The 26,305-nt window shown below is 40.3% G+C and overlaps 1 protein-coding gene across 4 annotated transcripts in view; it reads left to right on the plus strand.

Annotated features, from left to right (window-relative positions):
* The window catches only part of NR1H4 (nuclear receptor subfamily 1 group H member 4), a 479,217-nt gene that overhangs the window by 137,545 nt on the left and 315,367 nt on the right, over positions 1–26,305 (plus strand). For all 4 annotated transcript variants that reach the window (XM_078678713.1, XM_078678729.1, XM_078678721.1 and 1 more), the window contains one exon: positions 19,994–20,362. In XM_078678713.1, the coding sequence (XP_078534839.1) occupies positions 19,994–20,362 (369 nt within the window). The remainder of the gene's footprint in view (positions 1–19,993; positions 20,363–26,305) is intronic.

Raw genomic sequence — 26,305 nt, forward strand, 5'->3', positions numbered from 1 at the left:
ATCCATGATTAAGACTAGGGGATTGTGATCTGACAAGATTTTTGGAAGCTTATTTATTTGGACACTCTTCAACTGGGTGGTCGAGACCATGAAATAATCCAGTTTCGAATATTTATTGAAGGGATGCGAGAAATAAGTAAACCCTGGGTCACCCATCACTAGATTTCCCCACACATCTCCTAAACCATGTGATTGCATCATTGATGTTATCGCACTGAACACCCTCGGCTTCCTGCCTATGTATGGGCTGTCATCCGAGAAATTCGCTGAAATGTTAAAATCCCCACATAATACTATGGGGGTGTGCCAATCAATTAGGTTATTTTCGATGCGACTAAAGACCTCAGACTCATCTGTGTTGGACCCATATACCGAGCAGATAGTAATACCTAAATTCATTTCGCATATGGCCCATCTGCCTAGGGAATCCGCCTTACACCTTTTGGCCCCCCCTAACCCCACTTTGCCAATTATGGCCACGCCTCTTATCATGGAGGTCTGAGATGTGCATGACAGCAATTCGTAGCCTTTAAAGTTTAACCAATGTTTTTTCTTCCACGGTAAGTGGGTCTCTTGTAGACATATTATATCTAGGCTCATCATATTTAAATATTGTTCAAACTTCCCCCTCTTTTTCCAATCATTTAATCCTCCTATATTAAGAGATCCAATCCTTAACTTAGGCATACCTAGTTTTCAAATATTGCCAATCCATCAGCCTATCCAAGTAGCTAGTACATTCATGATATACATGATGGGAACACATCCTTAGTTTCAATTTCAATTTCAATTTCAATTTCAGTTTCAATTTCAATTTCAATTTCAATTTTAAATTCAAATTTACTCTTGCGTTTATGACCACATTACCAGTACGAACACTCTTCAATTTTTTATTTTCTCCCCCTTCACTCTCCACCCGACCCCCCTTCCCCCTCTCCCTACCCCTCCCCCCAACCCACCCCCCTCCTGCCACCCTTTGAGGCAACCTGGGTTTAGACTCACCCAGTTTTTGGTGGCCGTGCGGTCCGTGCGCCTGGGCTTGTCCCTGACCTGATACTACTCCATCCTAGAAAATGTCAACCATATAACAAATAATAATAATAGTTTGTCAGCACTAGATTCCTTCTTCTATTTATTTGTCGTTATTTTGTTTCGCTCTCTCTTCAATCTCCTTAAGATAGGACTCCGCCTGGATTTCGCTTATGAAGCTCCTCGTTGAGCCTTTGTAGATTATTTTTAGGTGCGCCGGATTTTGCAGATAGACCGTTGCTTCTAGCTTTTCAAAAGGTGCGAAAAGTTGTCGCATTCGCCATCGTCTTTCTACTGTTGCATGCGCGAAATCTGGTCGTGCAAAAACTTGAAACCCTTGTATTCTCTTTTAGCCGTTGGCCTAGCCAAGTCATATATAGCGTCACGAACCAGGAAGTTTCCAAAGTTGACTAGAAATGCTCTAGGGTATTGTGGAGATTTCTCTGCACGTTTTGGTAATGAGAGAGGGAAACGATGTGCTCGGCATACTTCTCTGTCCATTTCCCAGGAGTTGAGTTCCGGGAAAGAGGATTTTAGCAGGTTAGTTATAAAACTTCTTGGATCACTTCCTTCCGAGCCCTCAGGAATCCCAAGAAATCGAAGATTATTCCTTCTTGCTCGATTTTCTTGGTCTTCAACCTTTGTCATTAAATCCTTGATTATTCCTTCATGCTCCTTTGCTTGAAGTTGTAGCTTACCGACGTCTGATTCCAGGTTTTCCGCCCGGACTTCTACCGAACACATTCTATCAGAGATCTCCAAACATGTACTGCCAACTTTATTGATAGCACCTTCCAATTTTTGGATAGCTACATGGTTCCTCTGGCTATCCTTTTTTACATCCTGATGGAAAACTTTTATTGATTTGAGGACTTCACTTAGTGAGGGCTCTCTATGCTTCACCTGGTCGTCTTTATCCGGAATGTCAGAGATATTCTTGTTTCTTTCAGATTCAACGTTTGATTTTTTATGGGGGCTTTTCCGTGAGAATTTAGTTCTCACTGTGGTATGATCTGGGTTGCTCCCGGGATCTGTTGTTTCATCATGAATTATTTTTGAGTGCCTTGTATGTCTACTTCTTTTTTTCCCCAATTTTTTTGTTGGTGTGTTGTCGTATATTGGGGCATTTTTAGTTCCAATGTCTGTTGGAGAAGGTACTTTCTCGACATTATCCTCTTGTCTGGGATCCTCGCCAGGATCACTCTCTTCGCAGGATTCGCTGGATTCGCTGGAAATTGATACTCCAGTCTCATAGATCTCTGACTCAGATCCATCCGAGACTTCTGCTAGTGCATGCCCTTCCGTTGCTGGGCTACTACTACTTCTGCTGTAGTGTGCCCTTTCATCACTTTCATCACTGGGCTTATGCTTGAAACTGAGTCTATGTTGGGGCCCAATCGGTTTTCTTCCCTCATATTAGCCCGTTCTAGATGCTCTGCTGGAGGTGCTGCTTGAACTGCTGCAGCGATGGCATTATTTTGCACACCTTGTTGATCCATTGTGATTAATACGATTTCATTGGAAAGGCAACTCTGTGATCTATCTTTAATTGTTGGGCTAAATATGTTTGAGATTCTAGGTTGAGAACCTATCGAGTGACCAGTTATATTAGCTGCAGCTTTTAAGTTTTTGATCGTTTGTAGTCTTTTGGCCTTTTTCTCCAAGAGGTCAGGATTTTCCCCGTTCGCCAGTTCCTTTTCCGCCTCTTTCGCTCTCTCTTTTTCCTTTGCTTTCTTTTTTGATTTCTCGGTTTCCTTGTGGAGTTTCTGTACACTCTGTTCATTCTCGATGATTCTATCTCTTCCATCAAGCTTATTGGCTCTTATTTTGCCATCGTTATTTTCATCATTATTTTCCATTGCCTTGTACCCCCTGGTTTCTGGTCGTCTCTGTGTTTCTTTTACTTTCTGCGATCCTTGTAAATTATATGTCTCTTTAGTGTTTCCTCTGCCGTCTGAACTTTCTATCCTCTCTTGACTTTCTAATTTTTCTTGATCACCCTCACCTTCACCTCCCTTTACTTTTGATTTTGTGTCAGTCTTTATTTGACACAAAGACACAGAGAGATTTTAAGTGAAAATAGATCAACACATTTACATTAAACAGTATGGGAAGAAATATAAAAATTGAGATTGACGCTTTTCTAACACAATGGTATTCACTTTGTCAGAAATAAAATTGTTCAGACATGCTTGAGCTTTTTTGGACAGCTATGAGGAGGACAATACTACAGTAGAATGGTTCCACTTCAGGAGTGCCCAATCAGCTACTTTGACTAAAAGTAATTTAAGTGCACAATGAATATTCAAGAACAATCTCTACGCTTATGTGATTTCTTAAAAATCAAAGCTAATCACCACTTTGTTTTATTCATGCTGGGCACAGATATATAATTATTGTTTAGAGCAAATTAAGTTAAGAGACCCTAAGGACTATAACATCCGTTTACAAGAGTTTATCTAGCTTGCACTGTATAGTACTAATATATGATGTATAGGGCAATTCAGGCTTACCTATCACATAATGAGATGACGGGTAGCATTTCCTGCCATTAGTCATGTTCTGGTAGCAGATGGGTACATGGGTATATGCGGGCATGCTGCCGCAGTGCTGTCTGCACAAATGAATAACATTCACTCTGTGGCATCCCTGCTAGAGCAACTCAACTGTGTTACAAAATGACGGCGATTAATGGTAACCCAGAAATACTCTAAGATAGTACAGAAGTGTCCACCAAAAAATGCAATTGCGGCTGGCAAAGGCTGGCTCACCACCACAACTATTCTCTATTATTTCTTCTTAGTAGCGGTTATCGTGCAAAAAGCCACAAAACCCACACAATATACCCACACAAATAAAGTTGCAACTAGCCAAGATGTTAACTCTAAGGGCCATATTATCAAGAATGGCGATAACATTATTGCCGCTTTAGAGGCAGGAAATTGCAGCTAAAGCGGCGATAAGGGGCTTGATAATATGCCCTAGAGAATTCCAATAGAAGCCCAGGTTATAGTGTGAAGGACCACAAACCTAGGCTTCTATTGGAATTCTCTAGGGCATATTATCAAACCCCTTGTTATCGCCGTTCTTGATAATATTGCCCTAAGTGTAATATCAGTGTTTAAACAAGTAGATTGTATTTAAAAATTATAGCAGCTGAAAATAAGAAGCAATTTATGTTTGCCAAATCAATTTATTTCATGGTTATTTGCAGCCATTGTACTTCTTGCCATGATGTGGTGGTCTGTTTCTGCTGGATCAACTGGAAGAATGTATATTTCAGGTGTTTATTGTGTTCCATGAGTAGTAAAACATGTAAGCAAACTTGTTAGTTACTATGGTCTGTATTTCTGCAACCATCGGGCAAGCTGTGACCTTTATTGCTGTCATTGTCCCACAGTCATGTTCTGTGGATACACGTGAACATACTTAGGGGCCGATTAGGATGGCGGACGGACTTGCGTCCGTCCGCCACCCCTGAGTAGGAGGGACCGTCCGCATGGGCAGCGGCGGTCCCTCCATGGCAATTAGGATGTGACCGCCAGGGTGGCGGTCACATCCTCTATTATTAACATTGCGGCGGGTGCAGCTTCAAGCTGCACCCGCCGCAATGTTAAAAATGCATGTGTTGCATTTACATGCACAAAGCGGCAGGCACCGCACGGTGCCTGCTGCTTTGTGTACGCAAATGCAGGGGGGTACCATAGGTACCCCCCATGTGCACCCCCCACCCCCCATTCACCCAGGGGGCCCGCAACGGGCCCCCAAAGTGAATGTCCGTATGCTTTTCCATGGCGGAAAAGCCGCCGTGGAAAAGCATATTTACACAAACATCATAATATGGCGGACGGTGTCTCATAGACACCGCCTGCCATGTTATAGCTTTTCCGCCGCGGTCGGAAGCCGACCGCGGCGGAAAAGCGGCGGACGGAATTCCAGACCCACCAGCCATCCTAATTTGGCGGTGGGTCTTTGGAGTCTCCGCCGCGGTTTTTCCGCATCCTCCAGGCCGGCGGACACTTCCGCCGGCCCGGAGGATGCGGAAAAACCGCCATCCTAATCGGCCCCTCAGTGTTTAAAGGATCATTCAGATTGCCCCCCCCCCTTGAAGCGTTCATTTTCTAAATGGGAAGGACGGTAAATGCCGAGCCTGACATAAATTAGCAATGTAAAATGAAAATGAGATTGAACTCAAACCAGAAAAGCCTATTTGATGAAAACCTGAAGTGTTGGTGATCAATATATAGTAGATTGTAGGGTAGAGAATACCTCTGTGTGGGATCTTGGGTTATCACCGGCTATCATCTTATCACTGATAGGAATCGTGATAAGGGAGATCAGTTTGATGCTGTACAATAAAAGTGAGTACAATGTGGCTGTAGTAAAAGAGGCTTAAGTGTACTGCAGTTTGCTAGGGATAATAATTTCGGTTCATAGTGCATTAAGGATGGGTTACCTTCTACGAACACTGATGTCAGCTTTTGGTGCCTCAGTCTATCAGAGCAAACTTGAGCATATACAATATATTGATATTTAACAGTAATAACTTTGTATCATGCGTAGATAGAAATTTTTTTGGGTATATATATACAGATATATATCATATATCTAGTTTCCAAATTTTCTTTCTATGCATGCTACAATGTTAATTCATATATATTTATATATATATATCTATATATATATAGATATATATATATAACCCGTGAGCAAGGCGGCTTCGCGGAAACGCGTAGGGTGTTTTCTTTGGCTTTGATGCGGAAATAAACTTTCATCTATAAGCAGACTTCTGGACTGTTATTACTGCCTGGAGTTCGTTCGTACTTTGATGTACAGTGAGGCATGTATATATATCCGCGGAGCGAAACGCGTCATGGAGGACAGCCGTCCTAAGATAATGCAATAAACTCACTACTGCTCACACAATTTTGTGTGTTGGTGGCTCGTCATTGAACGAAAATTTCTGGGGGAAGAGGTCCGCACCTGCTTGGTTCCACTGTGACATCGGCGGTCAGGATTTGTTTTCGATATATATATATATATATATAGATATATATATATATATATATATATATATATATATATATATATATATATATATATATATATATATATATATATATAACAATCCAGCTTTCCCAAACGTGCTTGCCGCACGGAAAGGCACGCAGACAACCAAATCAGCACTTCGAGGCAGATGATGTAAAGTTGCTGTATTTTATTTCATCAAGTGGGTAAAAAATGCCATCAGACGCGTTTCAGGCACGTCCGTGCCCTTGCTCACTGATACTTGGCAAGCGAGGCACATTCAATTAAATTAGCAGTTTGGCGCCAAGGCTCACTTATAATAAACAGAGAGGAAGGACTAACAGAAATACATGGGCTCCTATGGACCATAGAATATGGGCGCCATTTTGTAACAGTAATTCTGCATGGATAAATCAACGTTATCTCATATATGCAAAGCCAGACATAATTTAAACAATATATAATATACATATTATAATAGCCTGTATATACATTTTATCTACAATCAATATTTAAAGGCACAAATGCCTGAATTGTATATATGCGTTATGTCACCGGTAGGTCAACATACAATCTGGCCTTCTTTTTTCACATCAACAAAAGCGCCTACGCCACAGGTATCCAAGAAGAAGAATGTAAGTGTGAAACAGGTCACGTTTTTATCCTCACAAGGGGCATTGCTAGCAAAAATAAACTGCCTACACACAATGGCCATGTAGCTGTACAAATACATATACATATACATATTATTGCGCTACCAATGAAACAAACAACTGAATCATGGGATTATTATTACTTGTGGATTTTACGTTTTGCACAGCAAATATATCTGTGGGTAATGGGATTTAATCATTTCTGTCTCCCCACAGTCCATTGTAAATTCATTTGACTAAATGAGTATAGACACATATACCTATGCATGAAATGTAAATGTAAATGTAAATGTAGTATACTTGTAAAGCGCACAGCTGCCCCAGCAACGGGGCGTCCCGGCGCTGTATAACTCTGGGGAACCCGTCCTGGCTTTCCCTGTGGGATGGTCCCTTGCTGGGAGTCCCCAAGGTGGAGCCAGGCATCCCCGGAATTGGTGGGGCCGTTGTGGAGATTAGGCAAGCTAATGCCCAGAGTTGCCAAGTGTAACCCCTGATTAGAGTAAGCACCGAAGCGAGAATTATCGAGTCCGCTGACCAAGGTCCACGACCCTGCCGCGTCGGGAATTGAACCCTGGTCCCGGGCTGACTTCTGCTCTCAGGCCTGCCGCCTCTAACCAGTGAGCCACACTACTCCACACTGAAATGCGTCCCGCCCCTTAATGACCTAATCAAAAATATTTTATAATACACACTCCCTCCAGTCCATCCTCTTCTTTTAATCTGACCTTGCTGTAAGTAATGTGCGTCGCCTAATCGGGTGCTTTAGAGGTGAAAAATAGTGCTAATGAAGGAAAAAGAGAAAGAAAATAAATATGGTGCAGATGTGCTAAAGTGCATGTGTATGATACGACTTTCTTAATCGATAGTGGGGAAAACTTATTGTTCGTAGGCCAACTCTTTGCTCATATAATAGACTTTAAGAGATGCATACATCTTCTTACATAGTTCAAAAAACGTAACTCATAATTGCCTGCTCGGTGTTCTCATTGTATTCTACCGGAACCTACCTATGACCCCTCTTTGGAATCACACTCAAAGAAAATTGTGTAGGTCTTCTCCCATATTGAGACCCCCTGGGCTCTTGCTGTTGAGCAACACTATATAGCGTGACTCCAATTGCCGCAATTTTTCTCACAGTCACCTCCTCTTTTACTAGGGACTACTGCGTCTATGACAAAGTAAGTTAAATGTGCCAAATTTTTCTTGTGTACAGCTTGAAAATGCCGAGCTACCAGGTAGCTCTGGTCGGCATGTACAATGGCGCGCAAATGCTGTAAAATGCGCTGGTGCACAGGCAACTTCGTGCTGCCAACATATTGTAAATTGCAGCTACAGGTAAGTACATAAACAGCTAATTCTGTGCGGCAAGTGTAGTGGTCTCGTAGGGATATAGGGTTATCCTCAAAGGGGGTTGTGTAAGTTCACCCCGAATTTACAGGCTCTACATGAGCTGCAGCGAAAGAACCCCTTACGGGGGCAGAGCCAGTCTTTGTTCTTACTGGTTTCAGGATTACTGCTGACCAGGTCATTTCTCATTGCATAGGCTCTCCTAAAGGTGACGGTCGGAACCCTGGGCATAATGTCTCTAAGGACTTGATCTGTCAGAATGATGGGCCACTGTTGTTTGACAATTTTGGTGACTTGTTTGGCTTGGCGACTATAACTGGTGATTAGCCTGATGGTGTTATCTTTGTCTAGATGTTTCTTTGTGTCCCGTTCTGGGTTCAAAAGATCATCCCTGCTCAGTGAGTTTGCTTTCCTCATTGCTGACTCTAACAGTGTAGATTTATATCCACGACTAATCAATCTGTTTTTAGCTTCCAGTTGACATTTATCTCTAAGCTCAGGACTGCTACATGATCGATGAATTCTCAAGAACTCCCCATAGGGGATGCTTCTAATTGTGTGCTGAGGATGGAAGCTTGTCGCGTGCAAGATAGAGTTGCCTGATGTTTCCTTCCTAAACAGGCTCGTGGAAATGTTACTGTCCTTGGTCTCTATCATTACATCTAGGAAGCTGATTTGGGATTTACTGATATTAGCTGTAAATTGAAGATTCAAATTATTAACATTGATCGTCTGTACAAACTTAATAGCAGTTTCTTCTGTCCCTTTCCAGATAATACACACGTCGTCTATATAACGCCAATACTTAAGTACATTGTTATGCCAAAATTCCTTGTGCTCAACCCTGAGGACGTGTTCCTCCCACCAGCCTACGTGGAGCCCCGCGTAGCTGGGGGAGAAACACGACCCCATGGCGACGCCTCTCTCTTGTCTGTACACCTCGCTATTAAACAGGAAAGTATTATTACGCAAACATTTCTCTGTCATGTCCAGCAACATTTTACTGTGTGCATGCAGTTCAATGGGGCGTTTATCTAGATAGAATTTCATTGCACTAAGGCCATCATTGTGAGATATGCTTGTGTACAATGTTGCTATGTCCATAGTGATAAGCAATAATTCATCCGACCATGTGCATTGGCTCAATTGGTACAAAAATTCTGTGGTATCTTTTATGTAGGCCGGTAATGTGACCACAAATTCCTGCAAAAAGAAATCGATATATTTCGATGTGTTCTCGAACATGCTGTTGATAGCGGACACAATGGGCCTGCCTGGCACTGGTGTTTGTTGTTTGTGCACTTTAGGTATTAAGTACATATTAGGCATCACAGGGGAGTCTTTTTGCAAAAATTTGAACTCATCTTTATATATATAATATAAAACACAAAAGTCGGGCTGACCCAAGCCACAGATCCGGCGGGCTCACGGCTGGGGTAGCCACCCCCTTTATACCAAACACGCTGTTACCTCTGGATCACTCGCAAGATTCACGTTGAGTTATACCACAAAGGAGCCGTGGACACAAATATCGTAGTGCAAGGAAGTTTATTCAGGCACAATGTCCAACGCGTTTCGGAGTTGTAGTTACTCCTTCATCACGGGCAATAAACATTGTTAAAGTGCAAGTAAATAAAGTGTAAGTCACATGATCATAAAAGTGAAAGACAGACTTCATCTTAGGGTGTATTTTTTCGTTATGTAACATAAATAAAATTCAAAATTGACTCGTACAAGACAGTGCTGTAGTACATAATACACCCTGCTGTTATTCTGCGATTTAAATTGACTGAAAAAGTGAAATACCCTCATTCTAGTATATCACAAAACAGTCACGTTATTTAATGCTTATCATGAGACTTAATTCACAGCTGCCCGTTTGAGGATGCCTCAATCTGGAACGTTGTATTTTGAAAATATATACACACTGGAAACACCATGTTAATGTAATTAAACAATAAACAGTAAAAATATAATGGTCTTCCTGTGCTGGCGCGAACTCGCGTTGCCTATATGTTAAAACAAAAGGCACTGGCAATCACATTGCGCTATCGAGTGTTGTGTTAAACCTAGCGCTGGTGTTGTTGCTAAGTTAACAACTTATAACTTATGCTGCCTAGGTCCTATAAACATGAAACAATATGATGCACTACGATATTTGTGGCCACGGCTCCTTTGTGGTATAACTCAACGTGAATCTTGCGAGTGATCCCGAGGTAACAGCGTGTTTGATATATATATATATATATATATTACCTACTGGCGGTCGCCAGTAGGTATATATAGTTAGGATTTTTTCTCTAGGGGTTTTTTGAAAATTCTATGTCTAATAACTTTGGCGTTTGTGGACGGAATTGGCTGAAATTTTCAGGAAAATGGCACATTTTGTTTCTGAGCAGCCCCTGAAAATTGGGGGGGGTTCGTCCAGGGGGGGTCGAGAAAAAAGGGGGGTCCCAAAACGTGTTTTTAACATTGAGTTTTCCATAGGGCGGTTGGCCTCACTTTTAGCCCGAACGGCTGAATGGATTTGCACGAAACTTGGCAAAATTGTAGGGACTGGTAGCCCGATGTGCCTTTTGTAGGTCTCTATATATGTGCTACAGTGGATTTTGAGAAATTAACGTTTAAAAAAAGATATATATCTGTAACAGCGGACCGGGCAGCGCTCCAGGACGCGTACTTTTTGCGCAACGGAGCTTTGTGAAGCGAAGCTGATTGGTTCTCCGGCGTCTGTCAACATTCCAAACAGTCCGTAGCGGCCGCCATCTTGTCTCTCGGTAGGATCGAGAGACAAGAGGAGGCCAAAGCGAAGGGGCAAATGACCATAAGGGGGAATAGTAGATCCTCGCTGACCCCCTAGGTTAGATGTGGAGGTTTTAAAAGGGCCCCGCGGGGCAAAAAAAATAAATAATAATAATAATCGAACGGCTGAATGGATTTGCACGAAACTTGGCAAAATTGTAGGGACTGGTAGCCCGATGTGCCTTTGCTAGGTCTCAATATATGTGCTTCAGTGGATTTTGAGAAATTAACGTTCAAAAAAAGATATATATCTGTAACAGCGCACCGCTTCGCGTACTTTTCGCGTTACGGAGCTTTGCGAAGCGAAGCTGATTGGCTCTCCGGTGTCTGTAAACATTCAAAACAGTACGTAGCGGCCGCCATCTTGTCTCTCGGTAGGATCGAGAGACAAGAGGAGGCCAAAGCGAAGGGGCAAATGACCATAAGGGGGCATAGTAGATCCTCGCTGACCCCCTAGGTTTGATGTGGAGGTTTTAAAAGGGCCCCGCGGGGCAAAAAAATAAAATAATAATAATAATCGAACGGCTGAATGGATTTGCACGAAACTTGGTAAAATATTAGGGACTGGTAGCCCGATGTGCCTTTGCTAGGTCTCAATATATGTGCTTCAGTGCATTTTGAGAAATTAACGTTCAAAAACAAGATATATATCTGTAACAGCGCTCCGCTTCGCGGAGATAAAATTATATCTGTATTACCTAGCTGTTGCTAACACCAGTTAGCGACGGCTAGTAGGAGATAGCGACCATCTTGGGCCCCACTTTGCATGTGAGTGATATTTATCACTAATGACATGCAAAGTGGGCATGCCAAGATGTTAGCGACTGGAAACAGTCGCTAACATCGCTATCTCCTATTATCAACTTTTGGAAATATTCGAGATAAGCGCGAATATCTCCAAAAAGTAACAGCTGCCCTGAGCAGTTCTTAGCCATGTTATCCAATGGGAGGTGGATAACATGGCTAAGAGCATTAGCTCGGTAATGCATGAATATCGCTGAGTTTTCAGCGATATTAATGCATTGCGGTCGTTTTTTATCGTATTTGCGATAAACCTTGATAATAGCAAGGTTTATCTGCGATAATTTCTGACGGTAAAAAAATCTTTGCAATGCATCGTTAGGGATAAATATCGCTTAACTTTGGTAATATGCCCCAACGTCTGTTAACGTTCGATTCGAAGGAAATCAGGAAGTGTTGAAAAACATTGTCTGCGCCATGTTGTCTTTTTTCAAATGCCACACTTTTGTCGTGCACGGCAGCCATTTTAGATGCCTTGACCAGACCCACTCTGTGCACGCTGTCGATCCTTAGCATGGCTCCCCACCCTCGCAAGCATCTCACCCAGGCAGTGGTCACCCCCGCTCTCTGTCTTATGCATGGGTAATAAACCTCCCCCCATCTGCGCTGCTCTTCCCTGAGAATCACACCCTGTGCCCGCCCGACACCTCCCTTTCGCCCTATTCACTACCGCACCCTCTGACACTCCTTTTCCTCTGTGTCCGATTGTCCAGGCCGGTCCTAGGCTATCAGCTAGCCCTGCAGATGTAGTTTATGGCCACAGCTGTAAAGAATCACCCCTCTTCAAAGGAGTTATAGTAGATCAAGGCCCACACTCGATGAGATCCGTCACAGCAGAAGCGTTGCTATTATCTGAAAACCATCCTGTATTGTGATTGGGGAGGGGACCGAGCGTGAAGCGGAAGATTCCAGGGATGACTCTTTGTACATCAAAGTTTTTACAATTATGTGTCACATTAAAAATATATAGCACTCCGACAAAGTAGTAAGATTATAAAACTTTAATAATTTATAAATATATACAAGAAAACAAAAATAGTAATAACATATAAACATTTTTAGGGAAAAACAATGAAGTAGCGGTCGGCTGTGCGAATAGTCCCAACGCAGCACAACGTCCAGATTTCCGGCGTGGGGCGTCGCGGGGGGTGGGTCATCAGTAGCAAACTGTTGTGCGAATAGTTCCAAGGCAGCAGAACGCGCCGAAATCTAGATGACACGAAAGTGATGTCTAGTAAGTTGCCACCCAGCAAATAACGGCGTGGGGCGTCGCGGGGGGTGGGTCATCAGTAGCAAACTGTTGTGCGAATAGTTCCAAGGCAGCAGAACGATGGCACCAAGGTGATGTCCAGTAAGTTGCCGCACTGGTTTTGGTATCCTACAATGCTGCTCCGAATAACGGCGTGGGGCGCCCCGGGGGAGGCGGCGTGAACGGGCCTCTCCAGGTGGAGTGTCATCTGTTGTAGTGGGGCGCCCCTTTACCGTTTCAGTTGCCATTCCGTCCGTTTTTGGTCCACTGTGTCAAAAGCCGCAATTCAGCTGAGTTGCGCCCACTCTTGCGGTGCAGCGATAGGCGGCTGTCACAGGACTCTCAAAATGGCGGCAGGCTCTTTCCTTTTTGGGCCTGGTCCACTGAAATGGCCCTGGGACACCTTGGAAATCGGACGCTTGTCTGCTAGGTCTTGGACCCCATTCTCGAAAGCGTCCCCTCCGCCTTGAGAATTCATCAAAAGTTTTGGGGGCCCCGACTCCTGCAGGCTTCTGGTGGGGAGCGGCTGCCATGATTGCTCGCGGAATGACCACGACGGAGCTACGAGATGGTGGTGCTCTCATGCTGACGCCAGTTTAGTCTGAAACATCCAGAAACAAGGTGGGGCTTTCATCGTTTGGGAAAAAAAAAAGTTTTCATCCAATGAAAAGTGTTGTTTTTAGGTCATATGATCAAGCCTTCCATCATTAGGAAACCAAAAGTAAAATGAACCAATGAAAAGTTTTATAAACAAGTCACATGACCTGTTATGCGGCATAGGGTATAAAATGCGGAGAAAATACGTTGGCACGTGAGGCGGCGTCAGTAGCGGACCGATGTGCGAATAGGCCGAAGGCAATACAACGCGCCAAGATCCGGATGGCACCGAGGTGGTGTCCAGCAAGTTGCAGCACTGGTGTGGCCATCCTACAATGCTGAAAGTCGGCGTGGGGCGCCCCGTTGGCCTGTGAGTTTGCGTCAGTAGCGGACCGATGTGCGAATAGGCCGAAGGCAGCACAACGCGCCAAGATCCGGATGGCACCGAGGTGGTGTCTAGTAAGTTGCCGCACTGGTGTGGCCATCCAACAATGCTGAAAGTCGGCGTGGGGCGCCCCGTTGGCCTGTGAGATGGCGTCAGTAGCGGACCGATGTGCGAATAGGCCGAAGGCAGCACAACGCGCCAAGATCCGGATGGCACCGAGGTGGTGTCTAGTAAGGTGCCCTGGTGTGGCCATCCTACAATGCTGAAAGTCGGCGTGGGGCGCCCCGTTGGCCTGTGAGTTTGCATCAGTAGCGGACCGATGTGCGAATAGGCCGAAGGCAGCACAACGCGCCAAGATCCGGATGGCACCGAGGTGGTGTCTAGTAAGTTGTCGCACTTCTGTGGCCATCCTACAATGTTGAAAGTCGGCGTGGGGCGCCCCGTTGGCCTGTGAGATGGCGTCAGTAGCGGACCGATGTGCGAATGGGGCCAAAGGCAGCGCAACAATATTTTCTGACTGACACCACAAGGCGCTGAGATGCCAAGATCCGGATGGCACCGAGGTGATGTCTAAGTTGCGGACTGATGTGCGAATGGGGCCAAAGGCAGCGTAACAATATTTTTTGTATGGAAGATACCACTAGGCGTTGAGATGCCAAGATTCGGATGGCACCGAGGTGATGTCTAGCAAGTTGCTGTACTGGTGTGGTCATCCTACAATGCTGAAACTCGGCGTGGGTCGCCCCATTAGCCTGTGAGATGGCGTCAGTAGCGGACCGATGTGCGAATAGGCCGAAGGCAGCACAACGCGCCAAGATCCGGATGTCACCGTGGTGGTTTCATAGTTGAGAGGCACTTCATCTGCAGTGGGGCGCCGAGATCCGGATGGCACCGAGGTGATGTCTAGCAAGTTGCTGTACTGGTGTGGTCATTCTACAATGCTGAAAGCCGGCGTGGGGCGCCCCGTTAGCCTGTGAGATGGCGTCAGTAGCGGACTGATGTGCGAATGGGGCCAAAGGCAGCGCAACAATATTTTCTGAAGAGAAGACACCAAAAGGTGCTGACATTCCAAGATCCGGATGGCACCGAGGTGGTGTCTAGCAAGCTATGCAGTTGAGTTGTGTGCGCACTTGCGGCGAATAGGTCGAAGGCAGCATAACAATGTTTTTTGAATAGAAGACACCACAAGGCGTTGAGATTCGGTTACCACCGAGGTGATGTCTAGCAAGTTGCCGCACTGGTGTGGCCATCCTACAATACTGCTCCGAATAACGGCGTGGGGTGCCCGAAGGGGGGGGGGGAGCCGGCGTGAATGGGCCTTCCTAGGTGGAGGCTCGTCTGCTGTAGTGGGGCGCCCCTTTACCGTTTCAGTTGCCATTCAGCTGAGTTTCGGCTGCTCTTGATGCTACAGCGACAGGCGGCTGCAAGAGGACTCTCAAAATGGCGGCCTGTTCTTTGGATTTGGGCCTGGTCCACTAAAATGGCCCTGGGACACCTTAGAACTCGGACGCTCGATTTTTTTTTCCTTTCCTGTACATGCAAAAAAAGGTAAATGCCCGGTACGTTACACGCTTCATCTGCCACGATGAACTCTCCAGAGGAACCGAAAAAAAATATAGTTGTGGTAACTATACCATGCATCGTCATATGGAGAGGTGGCACCAATTAATTATAGTGCTGCATAAAAGAGAGATTTGGAGGAGAACCCCTGACCTGCTAGTACATTCATCAAAGAAGTGGCACTGAGAGCTTCAGAGGCAAGGGAAACGGTCCCAAATATTTAGAAGAACTTTGGAAAGATTAAAATGACATGTTTAGATTGTGGCAAATTAATTTCATGTGGACAGATGAGTGTTACTCTAATAAATACAGCATATGAACATCATCATAGTCGATGGTTGGTAGAGACATTTTGACTATATCCTGGACCTGCCCGTCCTCGCCCAAAATGGCGCCGGAATAAATGGGACTCGTAACTCCTTGTTGTGTACTGGTTGCAGAACCTTGAAATCACGAGATACGTATGCAGTTTTGAAGCACATGGCGGGCGGGGACGAGAATTGATTGAATATTTCGACATCCCTATTGATATTAAGTTCTGATGTGTTATTGATTACTGTACTGTTGAAAGTTCGAATTAACGTCACCCATGGTACTTGCCCGCAAATGTATATCTAGATAATTTTATTGTAACTGGCCCTGTCGTATTTTAATTATAAAATGTACGTCCACCGATTCCGTAACTGTTAGACACCTTAGTTCTTGCAACCTAATGGCCCGCCCGTTACGTTCCTCTACAGTGTAAATGTCTATTCATCATATACGATTACAGTTTGCTCTGTGGCAGGCCCACGTGGTTATAGGCTCGTATTTGTATAATGACATTTTCACAATAAAGGTTTTTAAAAGAAAACATGGTAGTAGTATATAAATTGGTAAAGTTTTTAATAATAGTGACTGTTTTAGAATCATTAAAAGGCAAGTGAAATAAAGCAGACCAATTACATGAAGGGTAAAAGGTATAATACGAAGGAACGCAGTAAAGATAAATGGTCAAGGGCTGTTGTGTTTTCTATTCCTGCAACATAAAGTGATCGATAAGAATCTCATATTCAGGCGTATCGGCGACTAAGACAGCAGGTCGACCCTCTTTTGCTCAACGGCTCCGTCATGGGACGAAGAAACGCTCTTTTTCTCGAAAAAAGAATATATTTTACTTGCAGGACAGTTGTAAAATTTCCGGGAAAGTACATTAGCCTGGAACATTATAACATATATTTAAGAAAAAATAATGTTCGGAAGTAATGAAAAGCGTAATTTTTAGGTCATATGACCAAGCCTTTCATCATTACAATAAGAAAAGTAAAATGAACCAATGAAAAGTTTTATTAACAAGTCACATGACTTGTTATGCTTACGTTACGCGCTGCGCGCCCCGGATGACTTCCGGATGCGCTAACGCGGCGCGTCATATGACGCATTACGCGACAACGCAGGTACAGAATATAGTCAAAATGTCTCCACCAACCAGCGGTCGGAACACAACCCCTTTCAGCAGGCTAAATAGTTCTGTTAAATGACAACAGAAGGGACAGGCAACAAGAACCATCAGTCAAAGAGGGGAGGGCTAGTTCTTCTCTACCGGGTTACATTGGGGCGCTACCGGAACTGATCGAATTGGTAGTCTACAGTGTTTCTGGATGTTTCAGACTGAAGATGGGGTTAGCATGAGAGCAGCACCATTTCGTAGCTCCGTCGTGGTCATTCCGCAACCAATCATGGCAGCCGTTCTTTATCGTTATTTTGGGCGGTGTGGGTGGCGGAGCCGAGCTGTTTTGCAGCCATCATTGTGTGGAGTTCAGTTCATCTCACTAGTTTTGTATTTGTCATGAGGGGTTGTTCCTAATGTTTCTATTTTAGCGAGGTCAAAAAGAGATCCCATTAGTGGCCTACTGATTTTGCTCGATTCCTTTTCTTTTTTTTTTTACACGATTTTTCGTTATCTGCAAAGACTAAACAGAGTATTGCGACTCTGTGTTTGTTTGTAAATGGAGAATGAACCAAAGAGAACTAATTCTAAAACAGTAAATACTTGGATAACAATCAATCAAATGGAGAGAGAAACAGGCACGACGGATTACAACGGGGGCAAAGGCCTGCGTTAACTACCTTTCACTATCTGCAAAGAGAGAGTACTCCTAATAGAAATGAGGGGGGGGCACCATTCAAAGCAGATCAGTGTGCATAAACACGAAAATGTTTTCACTTACCACGTACTTGACATTCGACAGCTTATGATATTTGCTATTAAAAAACCATTGAAATTCACTGAAAAAACCACAGGTTATAGACCATATATAGTTAGGAATTAGCATTTACAAAACCTTGAAAATTCACTGAAAAAACCATAGGTTATAGACCATATATAGTTAGGAATTAGCATTTAAAAAACCTTATTTTACTCACACAAAACCATTGAAATTCCATATATAGTTAGTTGCACTAACTATATATCGCGCACCCGCAATCCACTGCTGATCATGTCACATATTACATCATTCATGACATGGTCAGTGACATCACTGATGACATCACTGATGACATCTCAAATGACATCACTGATGACATCACTGATGACATCTCATTTGACATCATTCTTGTGCTAATACGATAAACCTCTTCAGACTCTAATATAACCTTAGATACACTCAGTGTATACAGACACTCACACACTGCCACTCATCCATGGAGTTACTCACACACCCAGTCAGTCATGCAAAGAAACAATCTCACCTCCATTTCTTCAACTATACAGTTAAACACACCTTACTTATTGAAACATATACTAACACATATTTACTCTCTTATACAATCCCTGATACAAGTTCACAATGATCGATACAACCACTCACTCATTCAGTGGCTCTCATGCACAGTTATTTATATATGCCAACTCTCACATGTACTGTGTTTTACATATGTATTTAGTATGACATGTAGCATTGAGATATCCATTCACTCATCAATACACTCATGCACACAGTCAACTGCCCATGTAGCTGTTTCCACATGCACTCTTGAACTCATACACCTAGTGAATAAACTGCTCACACATCTATGCACAGAGTCACACACCTTCCAGCCACCCCCACACAAACTCAATCTCCCATAGAAATACTTGGGCAACCAATTAATAACACATATAGCCTCTCGTATAGCTAATGATCAACACATGCAGCAGTTTACATCACAACAGACATAATGATGCACAAATTAAGACAGTTTAGTCACTAACCCATGCATTCAGTGAGACATATTTAATCACTCACTCATACAGTCAGTCACGCACCTACTAAATCCTTCATCCAGACACTTATACATCCACTCATTCTTCAATATGTAAGACATATTTTAACTTTACAGAAACATACAGTCACTGGATGTTGTCATCAGTGATGTCATCAGTGATGTCATTTGAGATGTCATCAGTGATGTCATCAGTGATGTCACTGACCATGTCATGAATGATGTAATATGTGACATGATCAGCAGTGGATTGCGGGTGCGCGATATATAGTTAGTGCAACTAACTATATATGGAATTTCAATGGTTTTGTGTGAGTAAAATAAGGTTTTTTAAATGCTAATTCCTAACTATATATGGTCTATAACCTATGGTTTTTTCAGTGAATATATATATACTTATAGATATATTATATTTATTTTTTTCAAAATTCTTTCTGTGCATTTTATGATGTCTATCATATAGGCTAGTCCTATGCTTGCTGTAGAAGTGGAAAATACTTTGGCCTTTTCTATCTCCGAGTGGATGGCACTGTGCTAATCTTATGCTTAAAGACTTTGATACAACAGCAGACATTTGATGTCAGCAAATTTAGAGTGCTGCTGGTGTTGAGGGTGCTCTCCACAGGTGCTGCTTTCCACCTAAACCTGAGAACAACCCAGAGATCTCTGCTTCTTTTTTGAATATATATATATATATATATATATATGTATATATATATATATATATATATATATGTGTTGCAATATATATTTGCTCTATTCCTCAGTAAAGAAAATAATATTCCAGTTAATGAGAGAATAAAACTTAAAAAACACAAGCAAAGGTTAGACAAAAAATATGTTTCATAATAAAAAAGTACAAAATGGAATGAGGGAATTGTCTTCAGAGAAAACGTGTTTGGTGATTTTGAAAGCTTATATACAATGTTCACTTCAATACATGTATTGACCAAATCCACTGACTCTATATGTTTCTTGGAAATGCATAGCAATGAAACCTTTTTTACTAGCTGAAGTGATTAATGATTAAACTGGTTTGGAGATAAAGCTTGTACTAACTATACTGTATCATACTTCTAATTTACAATGCCCCTTTCAACTGCAGGCTAATTGATTTTCTGATATGGGCTCACCAGGTTTTTTGTACAAGAGTTAAGCAAGTGATAATAACACATATTGATAAATAATCACACTGTTGTAAATTATTACCAATTATCAGCATACTTTATTAGTGAGAAATGCCTCCCCTTTCCTCGTGACGCCAAAGTTCACCATTGTTTTATATATTTTTTACAGCTACATTTGCAGAACCAGACCGCCCACCACTGCAAGACCGCGAAACTTTGATCCACGGTGTTCAATACAGTACGTTACAGTTTCCCACAATGCTGCCTCAGATGTCGCAGTCACCCTATCACTCCAGTCTGAGTTACTGCTCCCAGCATAGAGAAGACTGGTTTTCTTCTGGGGTGTATGAAATCAAGAGAATGTCCGCCGACGAGGTTTTCAAAGCAGACATAATGGACAGCATGGACACACCTGGAGCGAGAAAGCCCAGAATGGGACATGCAGCCGGGCGCATTAAGGGAAATGAACTGTGTGTCGTTTGTGGTGACAAAGCTTCTGGATACCACTATAATGCACTTACGTGTGAGGGGTGTAAAGGTAAAAATCCTTTAAAATCTTATAAATTAATGAAGACTGACCAAGGGAAATGTGGAAAAGAAACTGCTGTGCCCTAACTTGTCAATTTCAGATATCGTGGCTACGTGTGTAGCATGCAGCTGTATAGACATGGAATTCAGTTTTACATAAAATAGTTATCCGATTTTTCTAAAATGTTTTTCAGTAAATATGTCTAATTAACTCTTATATATTGGTTTCTGATATTCACTGTAAATTAGGATGTTTATGTGCCCCTCTTTAATTGTTGCTCACACCAAGCATACAATTCACAAACCTTTTTAGTGGTGGAAAATTGGCTTTTAGCAGAGAACCATAAATTAAGCATGAGTCTTAAAGCTAAATACAAATGCAATTTTGACCAAATAACTATTATAAATCTGCGATATCATTTAGTAGGTGTTAGAAATAGGGTCTCTAGTTGGCACAGGTTTGCACCCTGTCCAAGTAGGGACCACCACTCTAGTCAAAGTAAGCCAGATACACACCCTAAATTAACATGTGCTCACCCTCTGGTAGCTTGGCACAGGAAAGCCAGACTTAACCTAAGAGGCAATGTGCTTCCCTTGAGAGAAACTAAATAATATCCACGTATTCAATATTTGAAGTTCCTTTAATTTTCATTTGCTCTCATTTTGGTGTTCTTAATTGTTTTACCAAAAACATCATTGTATTAGATCAGCATTTCCCACATTATTGTATTTCATAATGCTCCAATGCATTTCGAGCAATTAAGCTCTTCTTCATGGAGCCACTCTGTTGAACAGAATAAATGCATGCATATAAACACGTATATTTTGACGTAAGTGTTAACATTGACTCATATAAACTTAAATAATAATTAAACAAACATCTTTAAAGATGTATTGTATACTTGATCCCATCATATGCACATGTGATCAATATCATATGGTTGTTTTACATTATTCAAGGAAGTGATATGAATACACTGTGGTGTGTATCACGGGTTAAGTGACCGAACATGCCAACGAAGTGACTGTTTTGTGTTATTCAAAAAGGTAGTGTGAATACATTGCGGTGTGTATCGTAAACCAAGTGACCGACCGAACATGCCGACAAGTTACCCACGGAGTTTGTTGGTATTGTTGAAGTTTGTGAATGGTATTAAGGGACGCTGTAAAAGAACAGTATAAATTACTGTTACCGTTTACGTTAGTAACTAAATGCGCGTCATGACTTAGTAAATATCACCCTCCTGTAATTACGAGAACTTACTAGTTTGGTACGTCTTTAACAGTCTCTGCTTGGCTGAATATCCCGGTGAGGTTTTCCCGGTCAATTGTGGTTCCGCATTTTGTGTGGTATCGGACGTAACACGCGAATGTACTAATAGAAATGGGACTGAATATCAGCGGCCATCTTAGAATGGTAAATCGACTCACAAGGTGTTAAGCGATGTGAATGAGGTGTATGGTGATATGTCCGAATTGTAATGTGTAGTCTGTGACTTCAGTGAAACAATATCACTTCGATGGCACGTTCGGTCACTTAACCCGTGATACACACTACAGTGTATTCATATCACTGAGAAGTTGGAATAAGGTCATCCCAATGTTAACTTATGGGCATGACAGGTTTTGCAGTAGTGAAAAACTAATCTTTTACACTACACCCTGCCCATGGGGCTGTCTAGGGCCTACATTAGGGGTGACGTATGTGTATTAAAAAGAAAGGGTTAGACCTGGCAAGTGGGTTATCTTGCAATTTAACACTACACACACAGGCTCTGCAATGGCAGGCCTGAGACATGTTTAAAGGGCTACTCAAGTGGGTGGGAAAATTAGATCAGTGTTGTAGGCCCACTAGTAGCTTTTATTTTCCAGGCACATGTAGTGCACTTTACGAGGGACTTATAAGTAAATTCAATATGCCAATTGTGGATAAGCCAATTGTTACACCATGTTTTAGGCAGAAAGAACAGGTACTTAGCACTACTTATCAGTGGTACAGTGTCCAGAATAGAAAAGCCAACAAAATGAATTCAGCAAAAAGGGGAAGAGGAAGGCAAAATGTTTGGTGGTGACCCTGCAGAAAGGGCCAGGTCCGAAAGTAGGGTTCTTGGATCTCCGTCCATCAGCTGTATACAGTGGTTTGGTTGGATATGGTTAGTAAAAATGGTGTACAGTCTTAATATCGAGTCATTTATTTCGACTGGACATAATATCGACTAGAGAATATCGAGATGGCATTAATATCGAGGTAAGTAATATCGATTTTTTTTTTATCGATTGTTATGTATGTAAAAAATATCGACATAAAAAATATCGAGTAAGTAATATCGTCAGTAAAAAATATCGATATGTTTATTAGTTTAAAAATATCGAAAGTTGTGTTATCGACTGTCACAATATCGACTCTCATGATATCGAATTTTAATATGTATATATATAATATGTAATAGTTCAATGTACATTGTTTTAATGTTTTATAATAGCATTTTGTGTTAAAATGTATTAATTGTATTTATTTATTTATATAGAATTAATGTTAAAAATAATTAATAAATTAAAAAAAATTTATATTACTATAATAATTTCTAGGAGCGGGTAGTGGGTTTTTAGGGGAATAGGGTGGGAAGTATTTTAAATATAATTAATTAATTATGTAAATATATTAATTGGTATTAATTAATTAAATATGTAAATATATTAATTGGTATTAATTAATTAAATATGTAAATATATTAATTGGTATTAATTAATTAAATATGTAAATATAATTATTGGTATTAATATGTAATTAATTGTTAAATTACTATTTAATTAAATATATAATATGTAATTGGTAAATATGTTATTTTAATAGCTTATTTGAGAATTATGCTTATTTAAATCATTTTTTTCATGTAGCCGGTTGTGGGATTATAGGGGATTAGGGTGGGAAGTAATTTAATAGTAAGTAATTAAATCTGTTAATTAATTAATTGGTAAGAATAAGTAAATACTTGTTATTTATCTAAAATATGTTAATTATATATAATTTAATTGTTAATTTATTTAAATAAATGGAATTATTGTTGAATATGTAAAATCAAACTTTTTTAGGATATGTAGTGGGTTGTGGGATTATAGGGGAATAGGGTGGGAAGTAATTTAATTGTAAGTAATTAATTATGTTAATTAGTTAATTGTTATGAATAATTAAATATTTGTAAAATAAATTAAATATGTTAATTATATTTTATGTAATTGTAAATTTATTAACATTAATGCTATTATAGTAAATTATGTTACATCTCACATTTTTATGTTATGTAGTGGGTTGTGTGTTAATAGGGGTATAGGGTGGGAAGTTAATTAATTATAAGTAATGACATATGTTAATTAATTAATTGGTATTCATAATGAAATAATTGTTAAAGACTTAAAATATGTTAATTATATAGATATAAATAGATATAACTAATATTATAATAATTAAATATAAAATATATATATATGAAATATAATTGTCTAATTACATTTAATTACATATATATAATATATTTATAATTAGATATATAAAGATATATATAACATATATATATATAATTATAGATATTCTCATATATATATTATTTTGTATTTGGGGAAAGAGGTTGGTTTAGTCTTCTGGGTTACTTTTCTGTTTGGTTATTAAGGGGTATATGTTGTGTGCAGAGTCAGTTGTCAGTTTTTTGGTAAAGGTGTATTTGTAGGGGTCAGGGTCAGTTTTCATTTAGTGGGTAAAGGGGTATTTTTAGGGGTCAGGGTCAGTTTTCAGTTAGTGGGTAAAGGGGTATTTGTAGGGTTCAGGGTCAGTTTTCAGTATTTGGGTAAAGGGTAATTTTTTTCTTTCAGAGTCAGTTTTCAGTTTGTGGATAAAGGTGTTTTTAGGGGTCAGGGTCAGTTTTCAGTTTTTGGGTAAAGGGGTATTTGTAGGGGTGAGGGTCAGTTTTCAGTTAGTGGGTAAAGGGGTATTTGTAGGGGTCAGGGTCAGTTTTCAGTTAGTGGGTAAAGGGGTATTTTTAGGGGTCAGGGTCAGTTTTCAGTTAGTGGGTAAAGGGGTATTTTTAGGGTTAAGGGTCAGTTTTCAGTATTTGGGTAAAGGGTATTTTTTTGGTTGCAGGGTCAGTTTTCAGTTTGTGGGTAAAGGGGTATTTTTAGAGGTCAGGGTCAGTTTTCAGTTTTTGGGTAAAGGGGTATTTTTAGGGGTTAGGGTCAGTTTTCAGTTAGTGGGTAAAGGGGTATTAGTAGGGGTCAGTGTCAGTTTTCAGTTAGTGGGTAAAGGGGTATTTTTAGGGGTTAGGGTCAGTTTTCAGTTAGTGGGTAAAGGGTTATTTTTAGGGTTAAGGGTCAGTTTTCAGTATTTGGGTAAAGGGTCTTTCTTTGGTTGCAGGGTTAGTTTTCAGTTTGTGGGTAAAGGGGTATTTTTAGAGGTCAGGGTCAGTTTTCAGTTTTTGGGTAAAGGGGTATTTTTAGGGGTCAGGGTCAGTTTTTAGTTAGTGGGTAAAGGGGTATTTGTAGGGGTCAGGGTCAGTTTTCAGTTAGTGGGTAAAGGGGTATTTTTAGGGGTCAGGGTCAGTTTTCAGTTAGTGGGTAAAGGGCTATTTTTAGGGTTAAGGGTCAGTTTTCAGTATTTGGGTAAAGGGTATTTTTTTGGTTGCAGGGTTAGTTTTCAGTTTGTGGGAAAAGGGGTATTTTTAGAGGTCAGGGTCAGTTTTCAGTTTTTGGGTAAAGGGGTATTTTTAGGGGTCAGGGTCAGTTTTCAGTTAGTGGGTAAAGGGGTATTTTTAGGGGTCAGGGTCAGTTTTCAGTTAGTGGGTAAAGGGTTATTGTTAGGGGTCAGGGTCAGTTTTCAGTTAGTGGGTAAAGGGGTATTTTGTGGGTTCTGGGTCAGTTTTTAGTTTGTGGGTAAAGGGGTGTTTTTAGGGCTTTGGGTCAGTTTAGGGTTTTAGGTTAGAGGGATACAGGGTAAAAATATGGTCAATTTAAATGTCTATTAAATTAGTTACTTTTTCATATATTTTATATAAAATATTTCAATTAATATACATTAAAACAATTATTGGTATTGTAGGACTTTAAATATTAATACATTTTTAAACATATTTAAATGTATAAGGTATTTTTTAATAGATTATTTAATATGCAAATAATATTTATATACAATAATAAAGAAGGAAACATAGACAGGGTTAAATGCCATAAATGAAAAATTGTTTATTCACATATAAAAATTTATTTGTAAGTAGAGAATCATTTTTTATTTATAATCAAAAATTTTCATTCAATGTTTTTATTAACATAACAAAAATATGAAGTACATGTATATGTTTTTAACACATAAATTATATTAACATAATTTTTTTATCTTTTACATATATTAACATTTAAATAGTTTCTGAAACAAATTGGTAATATGTACTTTTTATTTAATAACAAAATATTTATTCAGATACACATTGAATTTATTGTGATTGCAAATTATGTACATTTTTTTGTAATTGTAACATTTTTGTTTATTACCAAGTCATGTTATATTTTTGGAAATAATTATTATGAATATTGAACATATTTATAATATTCATTTTTAAATACATAAACACCAAAAACATTTATTATATACATACATAATGTTTTACATAATATTTGCAAATTTAAAAAAAACATTTCTTGTAATAAACTTATATATGCAATTTATTTTTACATTAACATTATTTACTAAATGTATTTATAAATCAAAAATTAATTTTTTAACTATAACATAACAGTTGAATAATTATTTCAAACTTATGAATATTTATGAAATAATTTTATACACTTTAAATAAATATTTACACTTAATATAATACTCTGTGTATTTTTTAAAGTGTTGGAATATAGAAATTAAATAGCATTTAGCTGTATACAGGGACTACTTTTTAACCGCGTAATGTTACTTAGG

The sequence above is a fragment of the Lissotriton helveticus genome, chromosome 1_1, assembly GCF_964261635.1.
Source record: "Lissotriton helveticus chromosome 1_1, aLisHel1.1, whole genome shotgun sequence".
In the NCBI taxonomy this organism is placed as follows: Eukaryota; Metazoa; Chordata; class Amphibia; order Caudata; family Salamandridae; genus Lissotriton; species Lissotriton helveticus.